At 47.6% G+C, this 24851-nt stretch overlaps 1 protein-coding gene across 3 annotated transcripts in view; it reads right to left on the reverse strand.

The window, feature by feature from the left end:
• Window positions 1-23828, reverse strand: part of TPD52 (tumor protein D52) — a 29378-nt gene extending 5550 nt beyond the window's left edge. For 2 of the 3 annotated variants that reach the window (XM_032181945.1, XM_032181944.1), the window contains exons 1-4: window positions 23760-23828; window positions 6363-6475; window positions 4576-4724; window positions 3654-3755 (exon numbers count right to left, since the gene is read on the reverse strand). In XM_032181945.1, coding sequence (XP_032037836.1) covers window positions 3654-3755; window positions 4576-4724; window positions 6363-6475; window positions 23760-23781 — 386 coding nt within the window. In that variant the 5' untranslated portion in view covers window positions 23782-23828. Of the gene's footprint in view, window positions 1-2659; window positions 2687-3653; window positions 3756-4575; window positions 4725-6362; window positions 6476-23759 lie in introns of all 3 variants that reach the window. The other variant, XM_032181943.1, reaches the window with a different exon arrangement.
• Window positions 23829-24851: the final 1023 nt, after the last annotated feature.

Genomic DNA, 24851 nt, shown 5'->3' on the forward strand with positions numbered 1-24851 from the left:
CTTAATAGAAGAACCATTTGCATTCTTGAGTTTACTTCTCATGTGATCCACTTGCACATATTCAGAATGTTTTGTGAAGTGTCACCGTAATGTATAGGTTTGGCACAGAATGGTTTGGTTTGCAGGAGCACTGGGTAATCTTAAACATCACATCATTTGTTCAACGAGTGCGTTCTAAGAAGCAAGATGAAGTCTTGAGAAGCTTTACAAAGATGAGTCAATTTTTCTTTTCCCAACTGACAGAATGCCACAAAGCACTCACTCAGCTAGACCTAGAAGCAGGGCAGCTTGAAGATGAGAAGCCCTTTTTTAAAACACCCAGAAGTTAAGACACTAGCTTACCTATGAAAGCAAAACCAACACAGTAAGTTCCTCCCTAATCTTCCATATAGTTTGTATTACATTAAAAGGCTTCTGGTCTATTAGAAATTATTATTTTTATAATTACTACATTGCCTCACATTTTGAGAATACAGAGCCATGACAGAGTCCCTGTCCTGAAAATATGCTTAAGAGCTCATAAGCACTAATGCCTTTTGTTAATAGTCAGGTTTTCAATTGATATGCTGACAAATGATGACATTTTGAAGTCCATGATCACATCACGTTTCCAAAGCAAGCAAAAGTTATTCTACAACCTCAAAATAGAGGAAAGATAAGGATTTCTGCTCCACGGTATGGACGCAGTGCAAGAGGAGCTAAGTGCAGAGTTATGATAGCTCAGGAAGTTTGGTGAGAGCTGCATCGTGGTACTACTGCTATTTGGCACGTAGTACTCATGTTGCCCACATGAGGATGTCTAGCTAATCAAAACATTCGTATAAAGGAGAATAAAGGTATTAAGAAAAAACTCAGAAGGGACAGAATTTGTTTACAGCACAACAAAAAGCAGAAGAAACACATAAAGAAAGCAACAGCTGCCTGACTTTGCAATACCAGTCCTCCCTGTTTCAATACTTCTCAAGTTCACAGCTCCATTAGCTAGCTGCCTTATTCCTTTTTACAACTGTCTCCAGTCCCATCGCAACAATGAACACCTGCATACGTTTGTGGCATGGAAATAATCCAATCATGTCACTACAGCTAAAAAATCCCTAAGCTAAGACAGCACAAGAGGAAGCCACAATGAAGAAACCACTTTGAAGAAAAATGCACCCCAATATTCAGTACTTGTTCAAGTATCAGACCCATAAATTCGCAGTTCTAGGAAAAGACTTTGACATCTAACGCTTCCTGAAATTCAGACTTGTGCCATCTTAAAAGTAGACACCGTTTTAGGGGTTACATAACCACAGGACCTGAATTCACTGGTTGAATCCCAGTTGAAATCCCAGTTGAACATGATCCTCATGAAAGCAAAAAATTAAGTGTTTCTAATCTCCTAAGTGCAATTAAGATCTAGTACAGCACTAATTCCCCTCCCCCCCCCCCCCTTTTTTTCTTTTAAATCCATCTGCTCCTGAGTTTATATCCATACCTCGGATTTCCATTGCCATGATTTCCCCAGAGCAGCACACAGACAGTGTGACTCCCCAGGCCCTGTCACTCTTGCTCCCAGCGGCCTCATTTCTGATCATGGCCAGGTTGCTGTTGAATACTCTCTACCTTGAGCGATTAGGACGCTCTTGTTGGGTTGGATATTGAGGTATTAAGTTTTTAAGGCCAGAAGAGAGCTAGGAGTCTGCTCATCCCTGTCAAACAGAGCACTCCAACAGCAGGATGAGAACACCACAGCCTGATGGAAGGAAGGTGAACCCCGTTAGTTAAGCAAGCAGCTGAGTCCTGCATCCCAAAGGCATTTCCAGTCTCCCTCTGTCTTGCTGATGGCTAGAGATGAGATATATTGCAGATGCTCTTATCCTTGAGCAAACTGGGCTCACTGTCTGCCTCCTCTGCAGGCACAGCAGAAGGGGCTAGAGCTCCTAGCTCGTGTTCTAGCAGCCAGATCCCTACATCTCTAGAGATCCTATTACCATCTAAATGGGTACATAATGAGAGAGCACAAAGAAGATGAAGCCAGACAGAGGTGCACACAAGAGGATGAGGCAATAGACAGAAGCTGCTACACAGGAAAGTGATCTACTGAAAACTTCACAGTGAATATTTGCTTAGAGTAAGCAGATAAAAGGCAGTGCAGCAAAGGTAATTAAAATACTCCACGTCCAGAGATGCTGAAGTAATCAGGTCAAAGATAAGGACTGTTTCCACGAACATGTGAATGCACAAACTACCTCACACTGCACCTGTAGTGATTTGATTAGTCACAATGCTGAACAACTACTGTAATAGACACCAGAAAGGGAAAAAATTTACTCTCTCAAGGCACAAACACTGTACAGACAAAGGAGGAGTTCCGCATGCCATTGACCTCAAAACCATATTCCGCTTCTTTAAAAAAGAAATCCAGAGTCACTTTAACAGATTCCTTTCTTACACAAAAAAGGGAAACTATTACATATTATCAAGATTTCATGTCCTGGGACAGTTAGCAGATGAACTTGACGAAATGTCTTCTGACATTAGAAGAACTGCAGCTTTACATCAACTGACAGCAGAGAAAAAAAAATTACCTTTTACAGACACAACTCATTTAAAGCTTTTAATGGAGACAGTCTGACTACATGCTTAGTTTCAGAAACAGTTCTTGTGCCCACCTTACCTAAAGGAATGTGAAAATGCCTGTAGTCTGCACAATGCCAGAGTAAGCATTAAAGAGAGAAAGGAAGTTCTGATAAATCTGAAGCAAAATAAGTAACTGAAGCTGCACCTCAAAGTTTTTTTTTCACTAGACTTCAACAAGCAAGAAAGAGGTTAATGGCAGCACTTCAAAAATCAATGGTTGATTTTATTACGTTGCTCTCCAATGCAGCAATATTCTGTTCGAATGTGTTTTACTTGTCCAATAATTGAAAAATAAGTTTGATCCACTATTCATAACAAGTTACAAGTGGAGATAAGTTTTATATGTTCCAGCAGTAAAAATGATATAATCAAAGAATTCTAAGCATATGATTAGATTGCACCCAGGAAGAGCTTAGTTTGCACACAGTTAACAGTACATGTAATGATAGAAGTTACCATCAAACTTACCTAATTTGTATGAAAGGGCTGTGTCACTTCACACAGTCAAAATACGCTGTTACATACCAATGTTTAGGAATTAAAATAGTCTGCTAAAAGGTAATAAAATCAAGCCACTGCTGTGAGGTAGAACAGCTTACAAACAAGTAAGGCACCATAAAAGGAATTCACACACACAAAATACAAGAAGTCTTTAACTGTCTTTCAAGTGTGGCATTCCACAAGCTGAGAAAGTCAGGGAACAGAAGTGATGATGCTACTCGCATTGGGCACACAGAGGCAGACAGGGATGCTGCTATCTGCAATCCTACCAGAAAAATCGGAGTGGCAGCAGAGGTAATAGCATATGTTGTGTCTCTTGCATATATAAAACACACCCCACAGAACTCTTCCACATAGGGAGGACATACAGGCACATTTTGCAGCAAGTCACTCAGCACTCCTAAGGCATGCCAAGGGTTCTTGGTAGATTAACTTATAGAAGTGCCAAGTACGTTAACAGCATAAATTTGTTTCAGTGATCTGCTTAAATAGAAAAACGCAACTTTTTGTTAAAAACTAAAGAAACCTACTTGACATCTTCTAACTTCTTGGTTATGACTGAACCAACAGTTGAAAAAGCAGCCGAAGCCTTCTGACCAGCCTGAGACAGGGTTTCTGATGTTTTCTTGTATCTGTGTTCAAATAAAATTAAGTCTGCAGTTATTTTAACAGAACACATGAGAAACTTTTAGTGTATGTATGTTAAGTTTTATCAAACCCAGAAGCATACTTCAACTTTTGGGAAGAATGGATAAGCTACTTAAGAGACTATTTTGAATCATTGCTGTCTCTTCTGGCTACAGCATCTCTGCCACCTCAGATTTCAGATCAGATTCACCAACAGATATCTACTACTCCAGCCCCAGAACAGATGCTATCTGCTACTGTAGGGCTTCAAAAAGAGAAAACAGCACAAATACACATTAAGAAATAATGCTATTTTTGGTACCAAGCGTCTGAAGTCTTATCCATAATGGTTTTGTAAATAAACTTCATAGCACAAGATTCTGTATTAAGAGGTACATCCTCATACATTCTAGAAAGTCAGTGACTGCAGAAAATGAAGTTGACTCTATGCCTTAAAGTAGAAGTTTTTGTTTGGCTAGAATATTAACTGTGACTTTGTACTCCTCCTGCATGAGCTCAGTTTACAAAGTTTTCCACAGTAGAAAAAGATACTCTGACTTGGTACACCTTGATATCTTGGTAATGGTATCTCAGTTCTGTTAGTCAAATGTATTAGAATCTCCCATGTTATGGTTCATTCTTATTTTGCATGAGGTGGTATGACTAGCAGTGGCCTCAATGAGATAAGTCTATGAATTATTTACACAAATCTTAGTGCAACCTAACTTTGTGTTATCAACACATCGTATTTCACAGAAATAGATGATTTAGACATAAGAACTTCTTAGTTTTCATCTCAGACTACCATCATGAAGAGGTACATACGCTGCAGTTGATGTAACATCTTGCCAACTTTTGGTAATGTTCTGCTTTAGTTCCTGTAAGGAGTTAATTCCCAGCTTTCTCTTGATTTCTGCTAGGTGCTTCTCTTTGGCAGCTAGCACTTGTGAGAGTGTCTGGATTTCTTCTTCCACCTATTGCAGCAGAGATGAGAGAATCAAGTCAACAAGTGATCTACACAGCCATTTAACTACGTATATAGGAAAAAACATCTACTAGACACCAGTAATGGAAGGGATAACAGCTTTTTTTTCTTTTAGCATCGCCTCACAGTTGTTTCTAATTACTGAAGGGGAAATCAAACAGTCTACAACAACAACCAGTTAGTCAGAAATAAGCCTACTTGCAGCTAGCTCTCTTAGTATAATAGTCATAAGCAACTGGGTAGCTCTGAAAGACTGTATAGTTAGATATTACTACCTTTAGACTCCATGGGCCTACATTGAGCTTGAATATTAGTCAAACCTGGGACCACCAAGTCTGCATGCTCTTTCCACATCAGAAGAGATGCTAGCTTACAGACAGTATGAGGAAGCTCAGAGCATGTCTGTTCCACACATGAGTTTTGTCTCCTTTCTTGGCCATAAAAATTCTTCTGTAGCTGAATTCAGCCACAGGAGTGTCCTTCCCAGCGCGTGCTGGGAAGGAGTTGGAGGGGTGGGAATAGTGGCAGACTGAGTGGTTTAAAAAAAATATAACCTGTTCCACAACTAGAAGAAACTACAATGTCTGTGTACTTTCTTATTTACACATATAGTCAATTAAGTCCCTCAGAAACATGGACCAGGTCATAGTCAGAGGCTTACAGCCTACAGAATAGCACTGTAGAACTGTTTGACAGAGGCACTAAGGCAACACGTACAAAGGTAGGCATCCAAGCCTACTTTCTTCATCCAGACTGGACCACCCTACTTCAGGATATCAGGCTGCCTACTCATTTAATCCCCTTTGAGGGAATACCAATACCCTTAATGCACCTTGGGTTTGGATACCTGTATGAAGATCAGCATGACAGCTCAGCAAGACCAGATTCCCCTGCCACCTTCAACTGACCATTTCAACATGGAACAATACTCAGGACTACTAAAAACAAAGCCTGACTGAAAAGCTGTGTGTTTATTTCACAGCTAACCTTGGTATGCCTAACTTTTAAGATTAAACTAATTTCTTTTAGGACCCTAAAGGGAATAAAGTCACAGGGAGCTACAAAGGAAAGAAGTCCACTCAATGAAACTTGACTTTGATGACTTATGAAATGCATTTACCAGGCTTGAATATTTTACTGTCCCTCAACAAGTGCTACTTTAGTTGCTCTTAAAACTTCTGCTACTGTCAAGTATAGACAAGAATAGACAAGAATAGTTACACAGTTAGCAATTAGCAAAGTAGTGTACACATAGTTTACTACAAAGCATCCTTCATGAGAACAGCTTTAACCACACCATAGCAATAGAGATATCACTTGGTACTGGCTTCTAACCATGTTCTCTGACAGCTTTTTTTTCCCACCCTTAGGTGAGAAAGGGGTGGACAAGAGTTAGACATCTATAAATTCTGTTTTAAGCTCTGTTTACTACGCACTTTTAGCTTAATTCCCCGTATTTATAATTGGAGTTTCTTCCTGACATGTTCCCTTTCTCCTCACACCCCACAACACAGAAGAGTGCAGTACCCAGCTTCACTCAGAACGAATACACATAGCATTAGTTGTGTGTTCAGAGACATGGATTTTAATTCTCAAAACCAACTTAAGAACTATTTAAGAGATTTACCTTAGCAAGCTCTCTTCTTAGCTCATCCTGTTCTTCTGAGAGTGTTTCTGCCATACCCACTGTAGCAGCAGCATCCTCTCCAACCTCAGGTATAGAGTCAGTTCTCAGCAGCCCTAGAGGTGAACAAACCATTAAGAGTCAAATCATTGTGCGTTTGCCAGACAACTACATGCTGACATACAGCCCTTTCATGCCAGTGTATAAATAAGACCGATGACAGGATACAAGAGACACAGTCCAAGTACTACGGCATACAGGAGACCAGAAGACATTTTACTGTTTCATTCTATCAAGTTGCAATAAAACTCAATATAATTTCAACTTCTGCTGTAGGAGGAGACTGGAAACTTGTTGAGAACGACCTTGCCCACTACTCTGATGAAAACCAAGGCTCAGAGCACATCTCAACCACAGAGCAGTTCACACACATGCTCCGCCCAGGACTTCATATGATTACTGCTCTGAATTGCCCCTGCAGCACCAACTCTGGAGACATTAGAGGTGTTTGGAACCAGCAAAGAAGGCTCGCTCCCTCCCTCCCTGCTCTCTGGATCAGAGAAAAATGTCTGTTCTCAGCAAACTGGGAACTGTCATGGCCACAAGCAAGTTCAGCACCACAAGTGGAGAACTCCTCCCCATATGCAGTGCTTGACCTTTCTGCCCCTCATAACTGGAACTGCCATGGCTAGGAAGTCACAGAGAGCCTGGAACTAGAAGTAAAATCCAGCCACAAAAGAACAGCTTAAGACAGATGAGAAGCCCAGAGAAAGTTTAAGACCAAAAGGCCTTCACTGCAGACAAGGTGGTGGAGTGCTGAGAAGGGACTGAGGAGGATGCCAGTCAGCTCTTCCACTCCTCCCCTTCCAAATCCAGAAACCAGAACTGTGCTGAACCCCTCTGTATGAATCTCAAACACCCCTATGACCCCTCCCAGCCTTTGTCTTCACACCTTCATGAAGAGGAGGGAGAACAACATTCTTTGTATCACCACGATGTGCTCAGTTTTAAGAACTCCATTTTGAACTCCAGCAGGCTTGGTGCTGCGACCACCTCCCTGGGCAGCCTGTCCCAGTGCCCGACCACCCTCTGGGTGCAGAACCTTTCCCTAACCCCCAGCCTGACCCTCCCCTGTCCCAGCTCCATGCCGTTCCCTCGGGTCCTGTCGCTGTCCCCAGAGAGCAGAGCTCAGCGCCTGCCCGTCCGCTCCCCTCGTGAGGGAGCTGCAGGCCGCCATGAGGCCTCCCCTCAGCCTGCTCTGCTCAGGGCTGAGCAAACCAAGTAATGCAACAAACAGCAAAAGATTCCCCATTTTCTATCTTTTTAGCTGATATGTAAACACAGTTCACCAAAACGAGGGAATCCTGTACTAATTTGCAAAGAAACCAATTTGCAGAGAGATTGTATGCTGGAATGGTTACAGGATCCCAGAACTAACACTCACCAAAAGGTAAAATAGCTGTATATATAGTAAAATACAGTAAAATGAAGAGCCTAACAAATTAAACCATAGAGATTTTTTTTTAAATGATAGTGGAGGGTGACAAACCCAGTAACTCAGGAAAAGCAGAGTTATGGGTGGATCTTCTCCAGCTATTAGCCAGCTGTTCTGTTAACAACAGCCTGGCACTGAGGCGTTTCAGGGGTACCAGGAGAACAATTGCCTCCTCTATCCTTTCACAGGGCTGGAAGCATGCATCCGTTCAGACAAGTTGAGGACACATTAGCGTTCCCTTGCTAGGCACCACAGTGATTAACCAGATCAATCCCACCCTGGTTTCAGCAGCTGTTGATGGCATTACGTGATAGCGTTTGGCTTGAGAATCCACCAACTCATTAACGAGCAATGTTACATCACTATTAATTTCCTTGTGAGGCTTGGTATCAAACAGCTACATCACAACACACCGAAAAAGCCTGGGGAAAAAAAAAAAGATTCTGCAAAGCTGTAATTCTATAAAATATGCTCCCAGCAGCTGTCAAATCTATAAGAAGAGATGATGACTTCTTGATAAAGTTATTAAACTAAAACAAAGCTCAATTTCCACAAATCCTCTCCCTAACGGTATGTTTTCCACCTCTATTTGTGCCCAGAACAGTAGAAGCACACCAATGTATGGCCAGAATGTAAGTGGCGAGTCAGCCGTGGAGCACAGCAATCAGGAAGCACACTGAATCCTGCATTTATGAAATCAGCACCACATTTTCCCCAGAGAATTACATCTGTCTTAAACATAAGAGAGCCTACAGGTTTCCCAATTACTTTCTGGCAGAAATCTAAAGGGGGACACAGAGGGTTCAAGTCTAATGCCCAAACAAAACATAGCACTTCAACCCAAAATACGGAAGGATTACAGCTCATGTCCCACAGCCAGATCACTTATTTATACACCAACACATTTCCTTGTTGTAACACCAAGCCATTAGGAATGCCTTAACTTTGTCTAATTGCTACTTATGCTATTATATATGCCCAAAAGAAGGAAGAAAATCAAACTGCACTTTTCCCTGATGCACTGTCATCCTCAGCAAACTGTCCTCTTCCTGACAGCAGGTTTCAAGTTAGGTTAGCAATCCCTTTAAGGGCTACAGACCTCACCACTTCAAACCCAAATTTGAGATGCTTTTCAAGCACCAAAGAGCACACTGCCTACAGAGCATTAGCACATCCTGCTGAGAGGCTGCTCAATCTGGTTAGGAAGGGTCATCTGGATTATCTCACCAAAAATAGATCAAATGAACTCAGGGGCAGAAAAACAGGCTGGATTGCCTCCCACATCATAAACTTGCATTTGGGGAATATCCTTTGCCTTTGGAAAAGTGGTGTTTCAAGGCAGTTTCTGCTGCTTCTTGCAGCACAACGCTGAACTTGAGGTTCAACACTAAGCAGCATGGGAAAGATCTCACCTCGCCTCCCCATTTACAGATGGTTTGGGAAGATAGGAAGTCACTGCTAATCAAATGCCTCCACACCTCACCTAGCTCATCTCGTCACACCTTCCCTTCTTGCTTTCTGTCCCCCTCCCACATGATACTCCTCTTTCAGTCCCATCTGAAGCATGCAGACACCTGACACCCGCGCTCTCACCCCACTACTGTTCACCTCTGCCCTGGCATTATTCCCACTCTCACGTCACTACTTGCAGGACACGGTGCACCTGCAAGGCAGTGCTTGGCCTCTGTTCTTATTTCAGTGCCTTACTTCTCTTTAGAGTTGCAAAGCACTTAAAACTCAGTCATTGGATAACCTGCTGTAACCAAGTTTAGTGTGAGCATTTCAAATCTCTTCAGCAGAGGGGAAATTCTGCAGAGAGAATCCAGTAGCTGGAAGTAGTTAGCCTGTATTGGGAAAACTTACCTAGTTTTAAGGTCAGTTTTTAGGTGTCTGCTTTTCTAAGACTGAGAAATTATCCCAACAGTTGATTAGATCTAGTTAAATGAACCAAATAAAGACATTAAGAACTCAGTTTGTCAGGTCTCTGCAGATCACAAGCAGTCAAAGAAATAAGACTTAAAGCCCACGTTCCTCTTACGGGGCAGATGAAGCATTCGGTTCTCACTCAGGTTTTGGTCTGTGCTTTGCTGTTTTCAACCCGAGTTTGTTACCCATCTTGACCTGAAGTTCCTACCACTTCCTGGCTCGAAGGCAAGATTAGCAACACAAACCAGCCATTTCAGGAAGCACTGGTCACTTCAGATGAGCAACCTTTTGGGTGGGGAAGGGTTCGCCTTTACAAAACCTTACCTTTAGACAGACCTTCTGTGCCAAAACACTCATTGCAAGTGTCTGATGATCACTATGCAGTTGGCAAAGCTAAAGAAAAAGCTAAAGGTACTTGTTAGAGCCCAGAAGAACAAGCTGCCAGAATGATCTTAAATTTATAATATGATGTGGCTAAAAGAGGGGATTTATTTCACAATATATAAGAAAGATTGAATATGAAGTGCTTCCCCTTTCAGTGAAAAAGCCAGTCCCGTTTTTTCAGCCTCAGGAAGGGAATCTTTTGGCCTCTCCCAAAGGCCAGTCATAAAACCATTCAAAGTGAATGAAGAAGAAAACAGCAGAAGGTTGGCACATGCTGTGATGCATCGCCACTAAGTACTGAGGGCTGCTGCTTCCCCTTTCAGAGGAGGACAAGGTGCAGAGCTAGAGCTGACCGCTGCTCCTCAGCGCCCTGCAGCTCATCTGGGTCATGCAGAGGTTTGGTTTCATTCACACCCCCAGAGGTTGCAAGACTTTAAAGAACAAGCCCACAAAGAAAAAAAAAAAAAAGCCATCACATCTAACTTAGCTTTGCTTTGTCACGCTGGAAGGAGGGCTAAGCCTTCTGTTTTTCATTACTCCAGAGAATGGGGCACTGAAAAATCCTGTCCAGCAGCAAGGAACAGAGGTCACCAGCTGGGAGCTGCTCAGGGTAGGCACTAGGCACCAGCACAGGGCACCTGCTGCTGCAGCACAGCACCTAACAGCTGCTTCCTCCAGAGCATGCTAAGTGAGGAGAGCTGAGGATTTACAGGACATTTTTGTCAAGCAGCTAAGATTTTTTTTTTTAATATATATATATATATATATATACACACATATACACATATACACACACACACACACACACACTCAGGCAGCAGCAGGTAGTGTAATTTCAGAGCTCCAGTCTAAGCATATAATTCCTACGCTTTCCCCCCCCCCAAAAAAAAAAACAAAGTAATCTAATCAATCTAGCCTGGCTACATTAATCTTGCAGATGTTGCCCTTTTGTTCCTAATTTTTTGCTTTGTTTCCCCACAAACTGCCTTCCTACAGAGTTGATGAGTAAGATAAAGGTGGTAGATGCACACGAGATATTACCTCCATGAGATCCCAGAGCCCGCAGACCACACAGATAACAGCAGTACTTCACTTACGCTGGCCTTTCAGCCCAGCCACAGATCCCTCACACGAGCAGATCCTTTCTACAGATACTAGCCACTAAGCTTCCCACACCACTCTGTGACAAAGAGAGAGCAGGACGTTACCAGGCTTCGTCAGCGTCGGCGACCCAGGCGGAGAAAGGTTTATGCCGGGTGAGAGGTACAGGTAGTTTCTGTCCACTCCCGAGTTGAAATCGAAGGGCGACTTGTAATCCTCGGCCAGATCCATGTCAGAAAGCTCAGAGCACGTAGCCGCCCTCTGCTGCTGCCGAAGGAGGCATCCTGGCTTTCGGCAGCCACAGGGCTTCCTTCAGCTCTCGTTTCCTCACCTGGCACTCACCGTACAAAAACTCCTCCTAAAAGTCAGCCGACACCTCTCCCGTGTTTGATAGAGCCGTCCAGTGAGAAATTTCTTAACCACGCCGTAGCTTCTGCTGTTTACATGGCACTAAATTGAGTTCCTGTAAATTTATAACCGGGGCTGGACTTAAACAGACCGTGCCTTTGCCAAACAGAAGCCCGGGAGCCTTGCACTGAACGGAGAAACCTTCGCCCTTACTGCAAGAACGGCACCAAGAATTTTCAATCATTTAAATAAAAAAGGGTCAGCTGACAGCAGCCACACCAGGATATCCTTAATCTTCTAGGACACAAAAGGATTAGTAGCCGTAATCTACCCTATATACCATCTGGGGAGGACTTTTTCCTCTGATTAATGGAAAATTCTGCCTGTGTAACTCTTGTCTCTCCAGCTGTGAGTGCCAGAAACCCGGCTCTGCGAGCTCAGGAGGTGACAGAGCAGCCCTCGTCTCAAGGGCTGTGCTGGAGACACCACCCAGCTCCACGGAGGTGAAGATGTGCACTGCGGTATTTGACGGCTTCGTATCTACATATGAAGCTGTGTTTGGGGCTTTTTTCCTTCCCTTTTCTTTAAAAAAACCCCTGTTGAGGTGCACTGCCCGTGCCCTTGGTGCGTCAGGCAGCCTTACGGCAGGAACTGGTAACGCTGTAAGGCACGGCCCTCATCCTGGTGTTTTGCCACGTGTACTATGAAGAAATCAGCAGTGATTTCCTGAACGGAGCCCTCCCAACCCCACGCCCTCACCTGGGCTCCGAGCTGCATGCAGAATTAGCCAAAAGGCAGTTCTCCTTTTCCTCCGCCACGGGAGCAGAGACAGGAGGCCACTCTGCTCAGAGCCACAGCAGCGGAGGAGCCCTGCAGCACAGCCACCTCCATGAACTCCCCAGGGCTACCAGAAGAAAGCGCACCACTTAAATTTTTAGCTTCTCACTTCCACCGCAGGAGCAGGCCTTTGGGCTAATTAAAGAGCAGCTCCTTTGGGCTGCAGACCTACTTTGGTTTCTGGCGCAGGCTGCCTGCAGGCTCCTAACAATGAGCGCACGCAAGCCCGAAACACAGCTCTGCTATTGCCTGAAACCACTCAGAAGATGACAATACAACATCCCTCTGCATTTCTGACACGTGACTGCAGCAGCGGCCAGAAATATCGTCAAGTTCACCCCAAAAAGTTCAAAGCTTTGGTGGCAGTGCCCTGCAGCCTCTCCTCGTGCAGCTCAGAGGCAGCCTGTGCCCTGTGCAGCAGCTCGGAGCACGAGGCGTACTGGAAAGCTGAATGTTTTCCACCACCACCTCCCTGAAACAAAAGCACGAAGGGGGGTTTACCACCGGCAAGTTGACAGCCCCAGAGAATCACTCACTGGGAGCGAATCGATGCGAGCTACTTGCAACTGTCCTGACGTGCTGTTAGAGCTAAAAACATCCCTGGTGATCCATTCATGCCACCAGGAGTACCATTTCCTGGGCTAGGGCATGAATGAGAGTCAACATTGATGTCCCCCTCGCTCACAGGAAACGCCCCGTGCTGTTTTTTCAATAGATGGCATGTGGCAAAACTCGACCTGGGACTCTTCCTGTATCTCTGCTATGCAAAAGGCACTCTCACACTCTCACATCCCGTCTGGCACCTGGCTTGCTGGTCTGAGGTTACCGCCCCGGCCACCCACTGCAGCACAGACACAAGCGTGTGCCACACGTCCTCACTGCAGCCTGAGAGATGACGTCCCCCCGAGCGAGGCTCCTCCTCGGTCACCTCAGCCAGGTCACCTCCAGCCCTCCACAGCCCCAACGCTGCAGGGATCGGGATTCCCCTAAGCTATGGGAACAGCTCTCTTCTTTGGTAAGGGCCAGCCCATGACCAAAACACACCACGGCACACCCTGCCTCCCTCCCCACTCTCCAGAGGAATTTGGGGCCCACACAGCTGGCTCAATCTGAGCTGAGGCTGCAAAGCCATGCCCTGTTAGATGTGCCTTGTCCTCCTCAATAGATAGGGAAGTCTAAAAGCACTTACTTGCTCCACAGACAGGTAGCAGTGGGGTTCTGCTCACGACCCCTGAGATTTAAACTGAAGATTTCGCTGTGGATGCTTCTGCTGCTCCAGAACTTGTACTGCTTTGTTATCCTGACTGGCTAAGGACAAATAGGTTGGCCCTTCAGGCACCTGCACCATGTTAGAAGACTGACGCGAAGGTAAATTACTTCTGTCAAGGATGCTTGAACCAATTACTGACAAGTTCAAGCGAGTATCACAGAGCGCTCAGCAAGGCATTACCACATCTCCCACCACTAATCACCCCATCATCAGTTCTGTTAGGGTCTGAGTGCTTGAAGCTTTCCCAGGTAGCTATTTAGCATTCCCAGGTAGCACAGATTGTGCTCGGGAATTATATGGGAAGAAGCACAGCTAGCAAAGCCAGAAAGGTTGAGCAAACACCACTAACCAGACATTTGCCTGCTTACTGCCAGGCGCTGCTCTTTCTTCAGGTCCCCTCTGCTCCCCAGCTCTCTAGCTGCCACCCCAGCCTGCTGCTGGCCAGCACCAATTTACATCAAGCAGCGCTGTTCACAAGAGCTAAAGAGCCACTTAAGCAGCTTAAACCAGCGTAGGCTCTGTAGCATCAGGTTGATCTTCAAAGCCTCACCACCTTACGGACATGTAAAGCCTTTCGGTGCCTGATCCAAGGCCTTAAGACTGCTCTAAGAGGAAAAGATGCCATGAGGCAATAAGACAGAAAGCCAGACACTCAGCAAGCCTTAAATTGGTGCATTTATGCTCTAGTTTCCATGCTGTGCTCTCTCCCCCTTCCTTTAAAAAACAGAAGCTCTTTCAGCTCCCAAGATTTGTTAATAGTGGAGCTGTGGAGATACAGCAACAGATGAACAGTAACAATTGGGGCTCCTACAGCCCTGTTAGGGACAGCCAGCAGACCTGCAGGTGGAGGTTTAGGTGTCTGCTGTCTCCTGGCAGCACCCAATTCACCACCACCATCCTCACTCCAACACTTCAGCCTCCCCCCAAGGACCTCCTCTGGACCAAACCTGCACACGACAGCACTGCCCAGGAGGGCTCTCTGTACAGAGACAGCTCCCCCAACACTTTCTCAGCACTGAACTGTCCTCATTCACCCACATTAAAGAACAGATCTGTTAGAATGACCAGGTGAGATGGTTAGTCCTGTAATGTGGATGCTTTGGGGTTCATGACTTCCAGGTTACTGGTGCTGCTCCTTTTTTAAGGCCACAGTCTCAGCCTGCAGCATTTCAGCCTGCTGAGGCAGATCTCAGCATGGGCAGCAGTTCTCATCCCTCCTCCTCCCGGTCCAATTACAAACAGGCTGATTTCCTGAGATGCTGCAAAGGATTAAACCCATTAGATCCGTGCTGCAGCATATTCTGCAGCCAGACAAGATGATACCATAAGATTCGCAGCCTGTGTATCTCAGATAAAAGTCACACAGCTTCTCCACTACCTTTTGAAGCCATCTCCTCTAGCATTTAAGGTTTTTCTTAGGGAGAACTCCCTGCCTCATTGCAAAGTGCTGTGCCTCAGTGGCCAGAACAATCCCATTTGTCGATTCCAGCAGTAATGGGTGAAAAACATTTCCAGCCCACACCAAGAGCCCAGGCCAAAGGACGCTGAGTGAGCCATCAGGTAGGCACTGCATGACCTTTGGAAAAGCCAGGCCAAAACGAGAACACAGAGGAACACTTCCAAACAAGATTAACCGAGTCAAAACCCTGCCAGGTAGGTTTTAGAGGAATTTGTATTTTGTTCTTTGATTTCAGCTGCTTATCCCAGCTCCGCTGCCATTCTCTAGAGACTCTGATCCCGCGTTCAGAGACAAATGGGGAAAATGTCAGAAAAATATTGCTGAGCTGCAGCTAGATGGCACTTGGAAGAGATTAGAGAGAAAGAAGGCTGTGGCGTGGAACAGCGTTGTTTGAAAGTTTGAGCATGTAAGTTTGCAATCTAATTAAAAGCTTTACTAGAGGGCGTTTGATTGGAACGACTCGCAGCTTCCCCCAGAAGGCAGCTCTGATCTGTGCTCTGCAGCCTCCTGCCTCTTCCAGCTGCACATCGGCGCTTCTGGCTCTGGAAAGCAGCTCTGGGAACCCACAGCGCTAACCTCACAGCATCAGGTCCCGCCACAAAACGCTGCTGGGAGCGATAGAAACAAAGCAGGCTGAGTTACTGATTCATGAATCATGTGTTATGAGATTTAGAAAGGAAATTTAAAAGGCAAAGCACCGAAAAAAAGCACTATTTGTAGATTTAGCAAGGCTGCTCAGCAATGCCAGCAAACACCGAGTGCTTGAGGTATGGACTGGCCCCCACAAAAACAGTTACTGGGTTTGCACCTGATTTGGCACAGCAAAGGGTGTAGATGCGCTACGAGGGACAGAAGCACAGCAGGCAGCAGTACCAGAAGCACCTCTGCAACCAAGCAGCACGCAAACAGGGCTCAGAAGCACTCCGCCAAATACTCCGTATTTACACCAAAAGGACTGCCTACATTTTGTTCACAAAATGAACAAGCAGGCAGCTCGTTGGGCACGATACCTGACTTCAGACCTTTAACTCAGAAGTAGCTCCTGCCAAACGTGTTGGAAAGCCACTCACTTCTCCCTGAGCCCCTTTCTGCAGAAGACAAGTGAGCGTCCACCTCTTGGGCAGGAAGAATGTACTGTTTTAACACAGAAAAGCTGGAAGACAAGTTACCTGTCAGTGCCACAGAATTCAACTGAAGGTACTTCTAACAGGACATTTCTGCCAGACCATGACTTCACACTTGGCTAAAGAGCCTCCTGTGAGGACATCAAAGAAACAAGACACCACACGTGCATGTTCCAGGGTAACCCAGAACCTCCAGAAGCTACAGAAGTGAACAAGAAGCCAGGCTTCTCTTATCCTTTCTTCCCAGAGCCCAAGCTTCAGCCCCCAGCATGCCTCTAATAAATAAGTATTAAGATGTGGAAGTGAATTTTAGAGCTTACAGCCAAATCTAAGCCTTGCTGTACTCAAACCAAAGATATGCTCACATTCCTAGGACATCAGTTATTTTCAAGTGGTTCCTCTTGAGAAGCACAAACCTTTCTGATTTCTCAAGTCCTACGGCTCCTTTCAGTCACACCATGCTCTTGAAGACCACAAAGCTGTACAAATGTACATTTTTTGCCAGAACTTTCCCACAGAAGTTACTGGTTGTATGGTTAAGCTGCTCTCCTGCTGCACTGTCTCCTTACTCAGTTATCCACTACAAAGATAAAGGTTTTGCCAAGCCAGCCAATGCGATAGCAAATACCAAGCTGATACACTTCCCTATTTCCTCTTCCCAGGCCTTGACTAACCAAACTTAAGATTTCATGTTGTCAAACGAGTGAAATCTGGTTGCTATTATTGCACGACACTTCCAGTTTGATGTCTACAAGCTCATTATTCACCTACCTCTCTCACCCAGTGCAGAGTTTTGGTGAGCCCACACAAACTTGAGGAAATAGGCGCTCGCCCAGGCGCACCAGCACCACGTGCCAGCACCACCTCCATGCTTTCGCACAGCAGCTCCCCGGTCCTGGGCACCTCTCTGAGAGCACAGAGTAAGTCGTGGGCTCAAATGTTTTTGCACTGCTCTTCATCTCATTGAAGAGCCGAGACAGAGCCCTGCAGCTGTGTGTGCAACAAGCCAGGAGCGATTTGCTAACAACAGGCAGCCAGTGCAGGGGGTTGTGTTAAACATAATGCAGCTCGTGCACCTACCTTTAGAGTAATACCACCACCGAGGTTCCCATTATATTAATAAGTACGCTGAGACTTGATCTGATTGATACGTCCTTGAATGACTTTTAATGCTGCCTGAGCTGAGTAAATCCTGTTAAGAGACGTTTGCTCTTCCTCCAAGTCAGAGCAGGCCAGTAAATTAAATGCAATGGTTGGCCCGCAGATATCGCTGTCACATGAATCACCGGCCAGCCATAAAGCACTAAGCACTCCAGCAGCAGGAGAAGGTGAAGAAAAGGGTCGAGAAACCTTGTCCAGAGATGATTTCCTGCCAAGGGGGAAAAGCTTTCAAGGATTTCTAGATCCTGGAGGAACTCGAGCATCCGCCGCCTCCATCAGATCTGGCTTTGGGCAGGACACCGCTTTCTGGCTCGGGGTGACATTGCAGGCAATTTATCTTCGCTTTTTCACAACCTAAATGGGAAACTCCTTCAGATAAGAAGAGCATTGATCTCAAGCCAAGATTTCCAAGCTGCATTCATGTATTCATGAATGACATAATTCTGTCCCAGTCTACTCCATTTAAAGGCAAGTTCTCCTAAACACCAACATACTTGGTTAAGCTGATCTCCAGTATCCTTACTTACATTTCTAAAAGAGAAGTAGGTAGAGCAAGTTAAACCCTTTATTTTACTGAAATACGGGGGCCTCACAGTATTTGAGCAGGATCTCAGCGTCAAGGAGCAGTGAACAGCTTTACTCTCAGGGTTTGCAGGGAGGTCTGCATTTAGCATCATCACTTCCTATTGCACAAGCTCACCCATCACATGCCCCATTTCACAACTGTAAACATAAAACACATCAATTCTAACCCCCCCCAAAATACCGTCATGCTCCAGTCCACATAATGAGTTGTCATTTAATGGATTAGTCTGGTAAACCTTTCAACCTGTGTTTAAGGAGTGGTCTAGCTAAAAATACCCTGCACATCAGTGTTACACCAGGTTTGGTAGCTCTGCCATGGGCACAGAAGGTGCTCCAGATCTAACTGTTAATAACGCAACTCCTTAAATTTCCCCCTGATATCTAATCTAAGCCTCCCCTCTTTTAGTTTAAAGCCATTCCCCCGTCCTATCACTCCACCCCCTGACACAAAGTCCCTCCCCAGCTTTCCTGCAGGCCCCCTGTAGGCACTGGCAGGCTGCTGTAAGGCCTCCCCAGAGCCTTCTCTTCTCCAGGCTGAACACCCCCAGCTCCCTCAGCCTGTCTGCATAGGAGAGGTGCTCCAGCCCCTTGATCATCCTTGTGGCCCTCCTCTGGACTCACTCTAATACTTGTGTCCTTGTGCTGGGGCCCCAGAGCTGAACTCAGGGCTCCAGGTGAGGTCTCACAGGAGCAGAGCAGAGGGGGACAATCACCTCCCTCGCCCTGCTGGCCACGCTGCTTTTGATGCAGCCCAGGATGCGGTTGGCTTTCTGGGCTGCAGGCACACATTGCTGGCTCATGTTGAGCTTCTCATCCACCAGCACCCCCAAGTCCTTCTCCTCAGGGCTGCTCTCAGTCCATTCTCACCCAGCCTGTATTTGTGCTTGGGACTTTGCAGATGCAGGACCTTGCCCTTGGCCTTGTTGCACTCCGTGAGGTTCGCACAGCCCCACCTCTGGAGCCTGCCCAGGTCCCCCTGGATGACATCCCTTCCCTGCAGCCCTCCAGGGGCCTGCTCCCAGCTGTCAGCCTGCACAGGCACACTGTGACACGAGTACCTGGGGCACCTGAAGAACCAGCCAGGACTGTCGGCTGCCATAAGCCAGAGGACAAACCCCTGAAGAACAAGAACAGACAGGTACCTGCCAGGCAGGCACTGAAGCTATCCTGGACGAAGAGAAGACAGGAACTCACTCCAGGTCACCGTGTTGGGGCTGGCTGTGTCGCAGGGGCAGCACCCCAGGCTGTGACAGAGCTCAGAGCCCCTCAGTCCCAGCCCTGAACTCTCCCCACCTTGCTCAAGGCTCCCAGGGTTGTCCCAGGTGATCCTCAAGAGCATTACTTACGAAGTTTCTCCCTCAAGGTTTTTCCTCACGCAGTGAGATGAGCGTGGGCTCTGATCCCCGAGAAGCATCTGACCAAGGCACCGAACCCAGCCCCGGTCACATCCCTTTGTGCGTGGCTCAGCTTGGCAGGCTCTGACAACGCTCCGCTCCCTCTAGCTGCTACGGAAGGGAAAGCAAAACAGGAGAAGAAGTCTGCCTGGCTGCCTCCTCCAGCCGCTCCCACCGCCCACAGCAAGCTGCAAGCTGCTCCCCGGCCTCTGTGGGATATTCCCGCAGTGGGGTATTGCCACTGCCCCAAGCTAGAGACCCCACAGCTACGGGGACGTCAGAGACCTACAGTGGGAGCAAACTGGATTTCAGAGGTAACAGGGCACAGAAATCGGAACTAAGACAGATAAAGGTGTTAAATAGAGTGAATTTGAGTGTAACATGGAGCTTGCAGACCAATGAGAGAAAAGGCAAAGGGGTAAAAGGCATGTTAGCAGACACATGAAGAGGATCCTAAAGATCCTAAAGCGATGAAGAAGCCACCAAAGGGGTCACAACACTGCCAGCTTGCTCTCAACACCCCTGCCACCGCCAAGGTGACGTTACCAGCCTCAGAAGCCGGTCGAAGGGTGAGAACAACACCAGAAGGTGCAGAAACTGTGTGTACAGATAAGAACTTTCACTATCTTATTATTAACAAGACCCTGTGTGTATAAGTAATCTTTCTGCAGTAACTAGATCCTAATTAATAATTATTCTTCAGCTAAAGCTTCATGGGAGCGTCAGGAATCGTCACTGCAATTGAAGTGTGCCTCCTCTTTGCCCACGGAGGTTTTAGGCACAGCACACGTGGCTCAAAGCAGGGGGACAGCTCGGAGCCCGCTGCTGGCTGCAGCTCTGCATCTTCCTTCCCACAGAGGAGCTCGGCTGGGCAGAGGTTCCTGCAGCACCTCAGGGTTTTTGATCAAAGGCCCCAGCCTCCCTGGCTGCTGCTAATCCAAACCCAGACAGGAGTGACTCTAAAGACACTCGCTGCCTTTAAGAGGAACATAAGTGGTCCCTCTGCAGCCGTAAATTGAAGCTGACAGAGGAACATTTTTGGCTGTACAGCAGCATTTCAACGTAGTGCTTAATCTCACTTAATGCTTGCTGCTTTCCCTTTCGGTCATCCTTTGTTTGACATTTTTCTGCTTACTCACTGCAGGACATCAAAAGGACAAGGGTGAACACCTCCCCTCCTCTGGTGGGAGAGCCTCCACACACAGCGCCCACGTTACCAGGACTGCAGCAGAGCTAAGAGTGGAGTAGTCACCAGTCTACCTACCAGTGACTGGAGGGGTTGTGGGTTTTTTTTCACCCTCCTTTTGAAAGCTGGTCATCAAGATCTTGGCTTTCAAGACAACTCCCTGTTCCTGCTGCCATGGAAACATCACTTCTTTGGTACAGCTGACATCCTCCCTCACCTGCACGGATGTCCAGCACTCTCTCACTGATGCTACGTGGTGAATCTCATCCCTTGACTTCACGCAAGGCTCCTCTGTGCTGCCTGGGGGGCTCCTTCCCCACGAAAATCACCTGGGCCCCTTCCTGTTAAAAGAGCAAGGGGTGAGAGGAAGAGGACACAGCCCCGAGACCTGCTGGTGAGGAGGAAGGAGCCCAGTTCAGCCCCGCACCACTGCTCTGGCCAAAAGAGGAACCTGGCAGAGGCTTGAGGCAAGGTCATCTGATGATTGCACTCACGGCGAGGGCAGCAAAGAGAGGAGGAAGGAAGGAAGACAGCCATGACTAAGGCTTTTTTCCTCTGTCCCCTATGGGCCTTACAGAGCATCCGACAGCCTCAGTCAGCTGTACCACTCTGCCACCAGGCACACGGATCCAGCAGAGCAAGGCACTCACCTCATTCACAGCCCTATGGTCCCAGTTTGCTTTGAACTGGCAGGGCCAGCCTCATCACCACCCCACCTGCTCCTCCTCCTGAAAAGGGGGTGATTACAAGTGACAGCTTCCCGTTACCCTCCGATTCCCAAATCTCTGACCCAGCAAGAACAGCTGACGCTGCTCCAGCCACCCATGCTGTGCCAAAACACAGGCAGCTGCACATGTCAGCTGCTGAAGGGCCCCTCCAACACCGTGCACTGATCCCCAGCAGCTCAGCACCTCATCCAGGCACCCGCTGAGGAGAAAAATAGGACAGAAACATCATTAAATAACCCACATAACAACACCCAGGACCCTCAGAACAAGACTTTCCCCTCCCAGAGATTTCAGGCAGCTCTGCTCCTGTTCAAGGGACCCGCTGATGTAACAGGTCTTCTGTTTTTCCCTCCTCCGTCCTGAGGACACAGCTAGAGATGCTCAGCTCAGTGAGCTAATTCCTCCTTCGCGGTTCTGACACCAGCTGTCTTATTTACTTACAAAGCCTTTGACTTTTACAACAGCAAGTTAAGAAAAACCTTACCTCCAGTACTGCAAGTACTCAGTGATAGAGAAAGCAAACACAGCAGACGAAAGAGGTGCTCCTTTGTTCGGTCGGACAATGAGGTAAGCTTTGTCCCACTGCCAGCAACCAGTTCCCTCGGCATATAAGGAACGTTAAAGTCCACTTTATCAGCCCCAGAAATGCAAGTCAAGGCTCTAGGAAAAGAAGGGCTTACGTGCTCTCTTAAGAGATCCCATGCAGTGTTTTGGGACTCGTCCTGAAAGTCCCCCAAGAACAGTACATTTTGAAAGTCCCCAGTTCACGTAAACGAAAAGCTGCTGAATATACAGCCACCTTTTATCACCAAGTCAGAGTTTCTGTATCACCAGACCATGGTTTGTGCTGTGTGTGGTCACCAGACTGCTCAGAAGCAGTCTCCTCAGTCAGAGCACCGCAAGGTGCTGCTTCTGTACTGCGGGGGCTGCTCCATCCTTGTTTTCCAGTAGTGCATGGGACCTGCGCTAACAGTATCAGAGGCAAGGCACACAGATACTCTTTTGCAGCAAAACCAGGTACATTATTTATTTTTTTTATTAAAAAAAAGAAATTAGAAACCATGCAACTTCAGTCGTTAGCCCATTCAGCTACTCAGCCCACGCAACAACAGGATTTTTGTTCATGGCACCTTGACAGAAAGCAATAGAAGGCTCGGAGCACTACGTCCCTTCAGCCTGAACTGGCAGCACTGCTTTGGTGCCTGCAATCACACAGCAAGAGACTCCAAGCACTCAAAGCCCCAGCTATCTGGAGTGATTGGCAAAGGAGTGTGCACTGAGCATCGTTTAAAGGAATGCCAGACATCCCTCTGCTGAAAATGAAGCCTCTCCAACTGAGAAAGAAATCATTCAATGATTCTGCTGCTGCTGGTCACAGGCTAGTACCTTCCTTTCCACTCTTCTCCAGCATAAGGGCTCAGTGCACAAGCTAAGCAGAGACTGCTTCTTGACACGTGCAGATGGTGGGTGGAGGAGGGAAACACAGGCAGTTTTTAACTCTTCTCTGGTTAACAGAAGCAACCCAGGATGTTCACACCAACCCCAGGGCCAGGACTTGACAGCCTGGGGCTTAGCAAAATGCATGTCATTGGTGAGTAACACTGCATCACCAGATGGGATTTCCAGCACAAGCACTCCAGCTTGCCAGAAATAAAGCCTCTGAGGGCTGGCCAGCAGAGCACGACCAGCCACTAAGTGAACAGGCACAAGCGTGGTGCCTTCCTTAGGTTTTTCTCCTTGTACCTGCAGGTCTTCACCTCGCCTGAAAGAGGAAATAGCATATTCATCCCCTAAAATGAGGCAGCAGAGGGTGTTTTACCATGGATGCTTCATGGCAGGTTTGTCACACCAGATACACCGCTTCGTTACACAGCCTGGGGTGCAGCACCCTCCTACCCAGGGCTGGATTTCAAGCCACAATGAGTTCAGTAACAGGACGAGCCCATAGGAAGTGTCAGCACTGTCTCTAAAGCTCTCGAGGAAAGCTCAATAGCTCGCTTTTCCCACTAGAAGCTGCCCAAGTCTCTGTAAGCACAACAACTAAACCTGAGAAAGCTTCAGGCACCACAGCAGCGGCCCGAAAACATCACAACAGGCCCGGACCCATCGAGGCCGGTGCTCGCTTTTTTTTTTTTTTTTTTTTTTAAAAAAAAAGAAAAAACCATTAGGAAGGATTTATGGACCCACGGGGCCAGGCACCAGCCGTGCTCCGCGGTCCCCTTCCCCCTGCAGCCCCCGGGGGGTGCCGGCGCCAGCGGGACGTGGCAGCCGCCTCCCCCCCCCACACACCCCACCCCGGGTTCCTGGTCTGGCCAGCAGCCCCCCCGTATAAATAAGCACCCCCCCTGCCCCGGTGGGGTTTCACCGAGCAAAGGGCAGCGCCCTGCCCTGCCCGGCCCTACCTTGCTCCCGGCGGGGCTCCATGGCGGCCCGGCTCCGCCGCTCCCCGCTGCCGGTGCCGCGGAGGCGCCGCCCGCGCTGCCAGGCGGGGCGGGACGCGTCAGGGCCGGCCCCGCGCAGGTGAGGGCGGCCCCCGAGGGGGAAGGAGCCGCCATCAGCGCCCGGCCCCGGGGTTTCGAGGCCGGGCAGCGGCCGCACGGAGGTGTCGGGGGCACGGGAGCCGCTCCCAGCGCTGGGGGTGCCCGGAGGGACGCGCCCCGGGGCCGCCGCTGGGGGCTGGGGGCGCCATTTTGTGGCCCCGCCGCTGCCCCCGGCTCCCAGCCGCGCGGAGCGATGGCTTCAGCTGAAAAAAGGCTTCAAAGACCTCAGCCACGCCTCAGGGAGGCTCAGATCTGCAGAGCGAACACACACAGGGGCAGTTCTGCACATCCCTTAGTTTTAATCCAGCATTAGAAGCCCACAGGCTGGGGTTACTGGCTTGTCCAACCCAGCCCCAGTTCCTCCAGCCGCAACCCTTTTCCCTTCACCCAAGTCCTTATAAAGCATTTTTCTCCCCAGTGTGGTGTCTCGCTGTCTGTACACCTTGTCTGGTATGCGTGTAATGCAACACCAGGACTTCTGTTCCTCGACATAACTTCACACGGGGTAACAGGGCAAGAAAAACTTGCTCTAACACCATTAGCATGAACAGGCTTCATGGTATGATAACCGAACACACCGCCTCGCGCTGCTGTGGAAGCTGCCGTCCTCGGTGCTTCCACCTCCTATTTGTTATATATTTGCCAGCAAAGCACAGGCACGCTCACAGATAACGCCACGTTACTGAAATTAAGCTGTGATTTGGTTTTAGCTTCAGAGATTCCCCCATGAGACTTGCTAGCACTTAAGAACAGGCAAGCCAGTGCCTCGTGGCTACATTACAGAGAATTTAACAGCTGAGGAGAAAACAGACCACCAACTGTCCTGCCTACAATCTGAGCTCTTCCTCCTAACATAAAACATTAAGCACAGAGTTTTCATTATGTAGTCCCACAAGCAAACCGCTTTAAGAGACCATCAAGAGCATTAAGCTACCTAACACATCTCTCGCTGCA

This window comes from Aythya fuligula, chromosome 2 (assembly GCF_009819795.1).
Source record: "Aythya fuligula isolate bAytFul2 chromosome 2, bAytFul2.pri, whole genome shotgun sequence".
NCBI classification, from domain to species: domain Eukaryota; kingdom Metazoa; phylum Chordata; class Aves; order Anseriformes; family Anatidae; genus Aythya; species Aythya fuligula.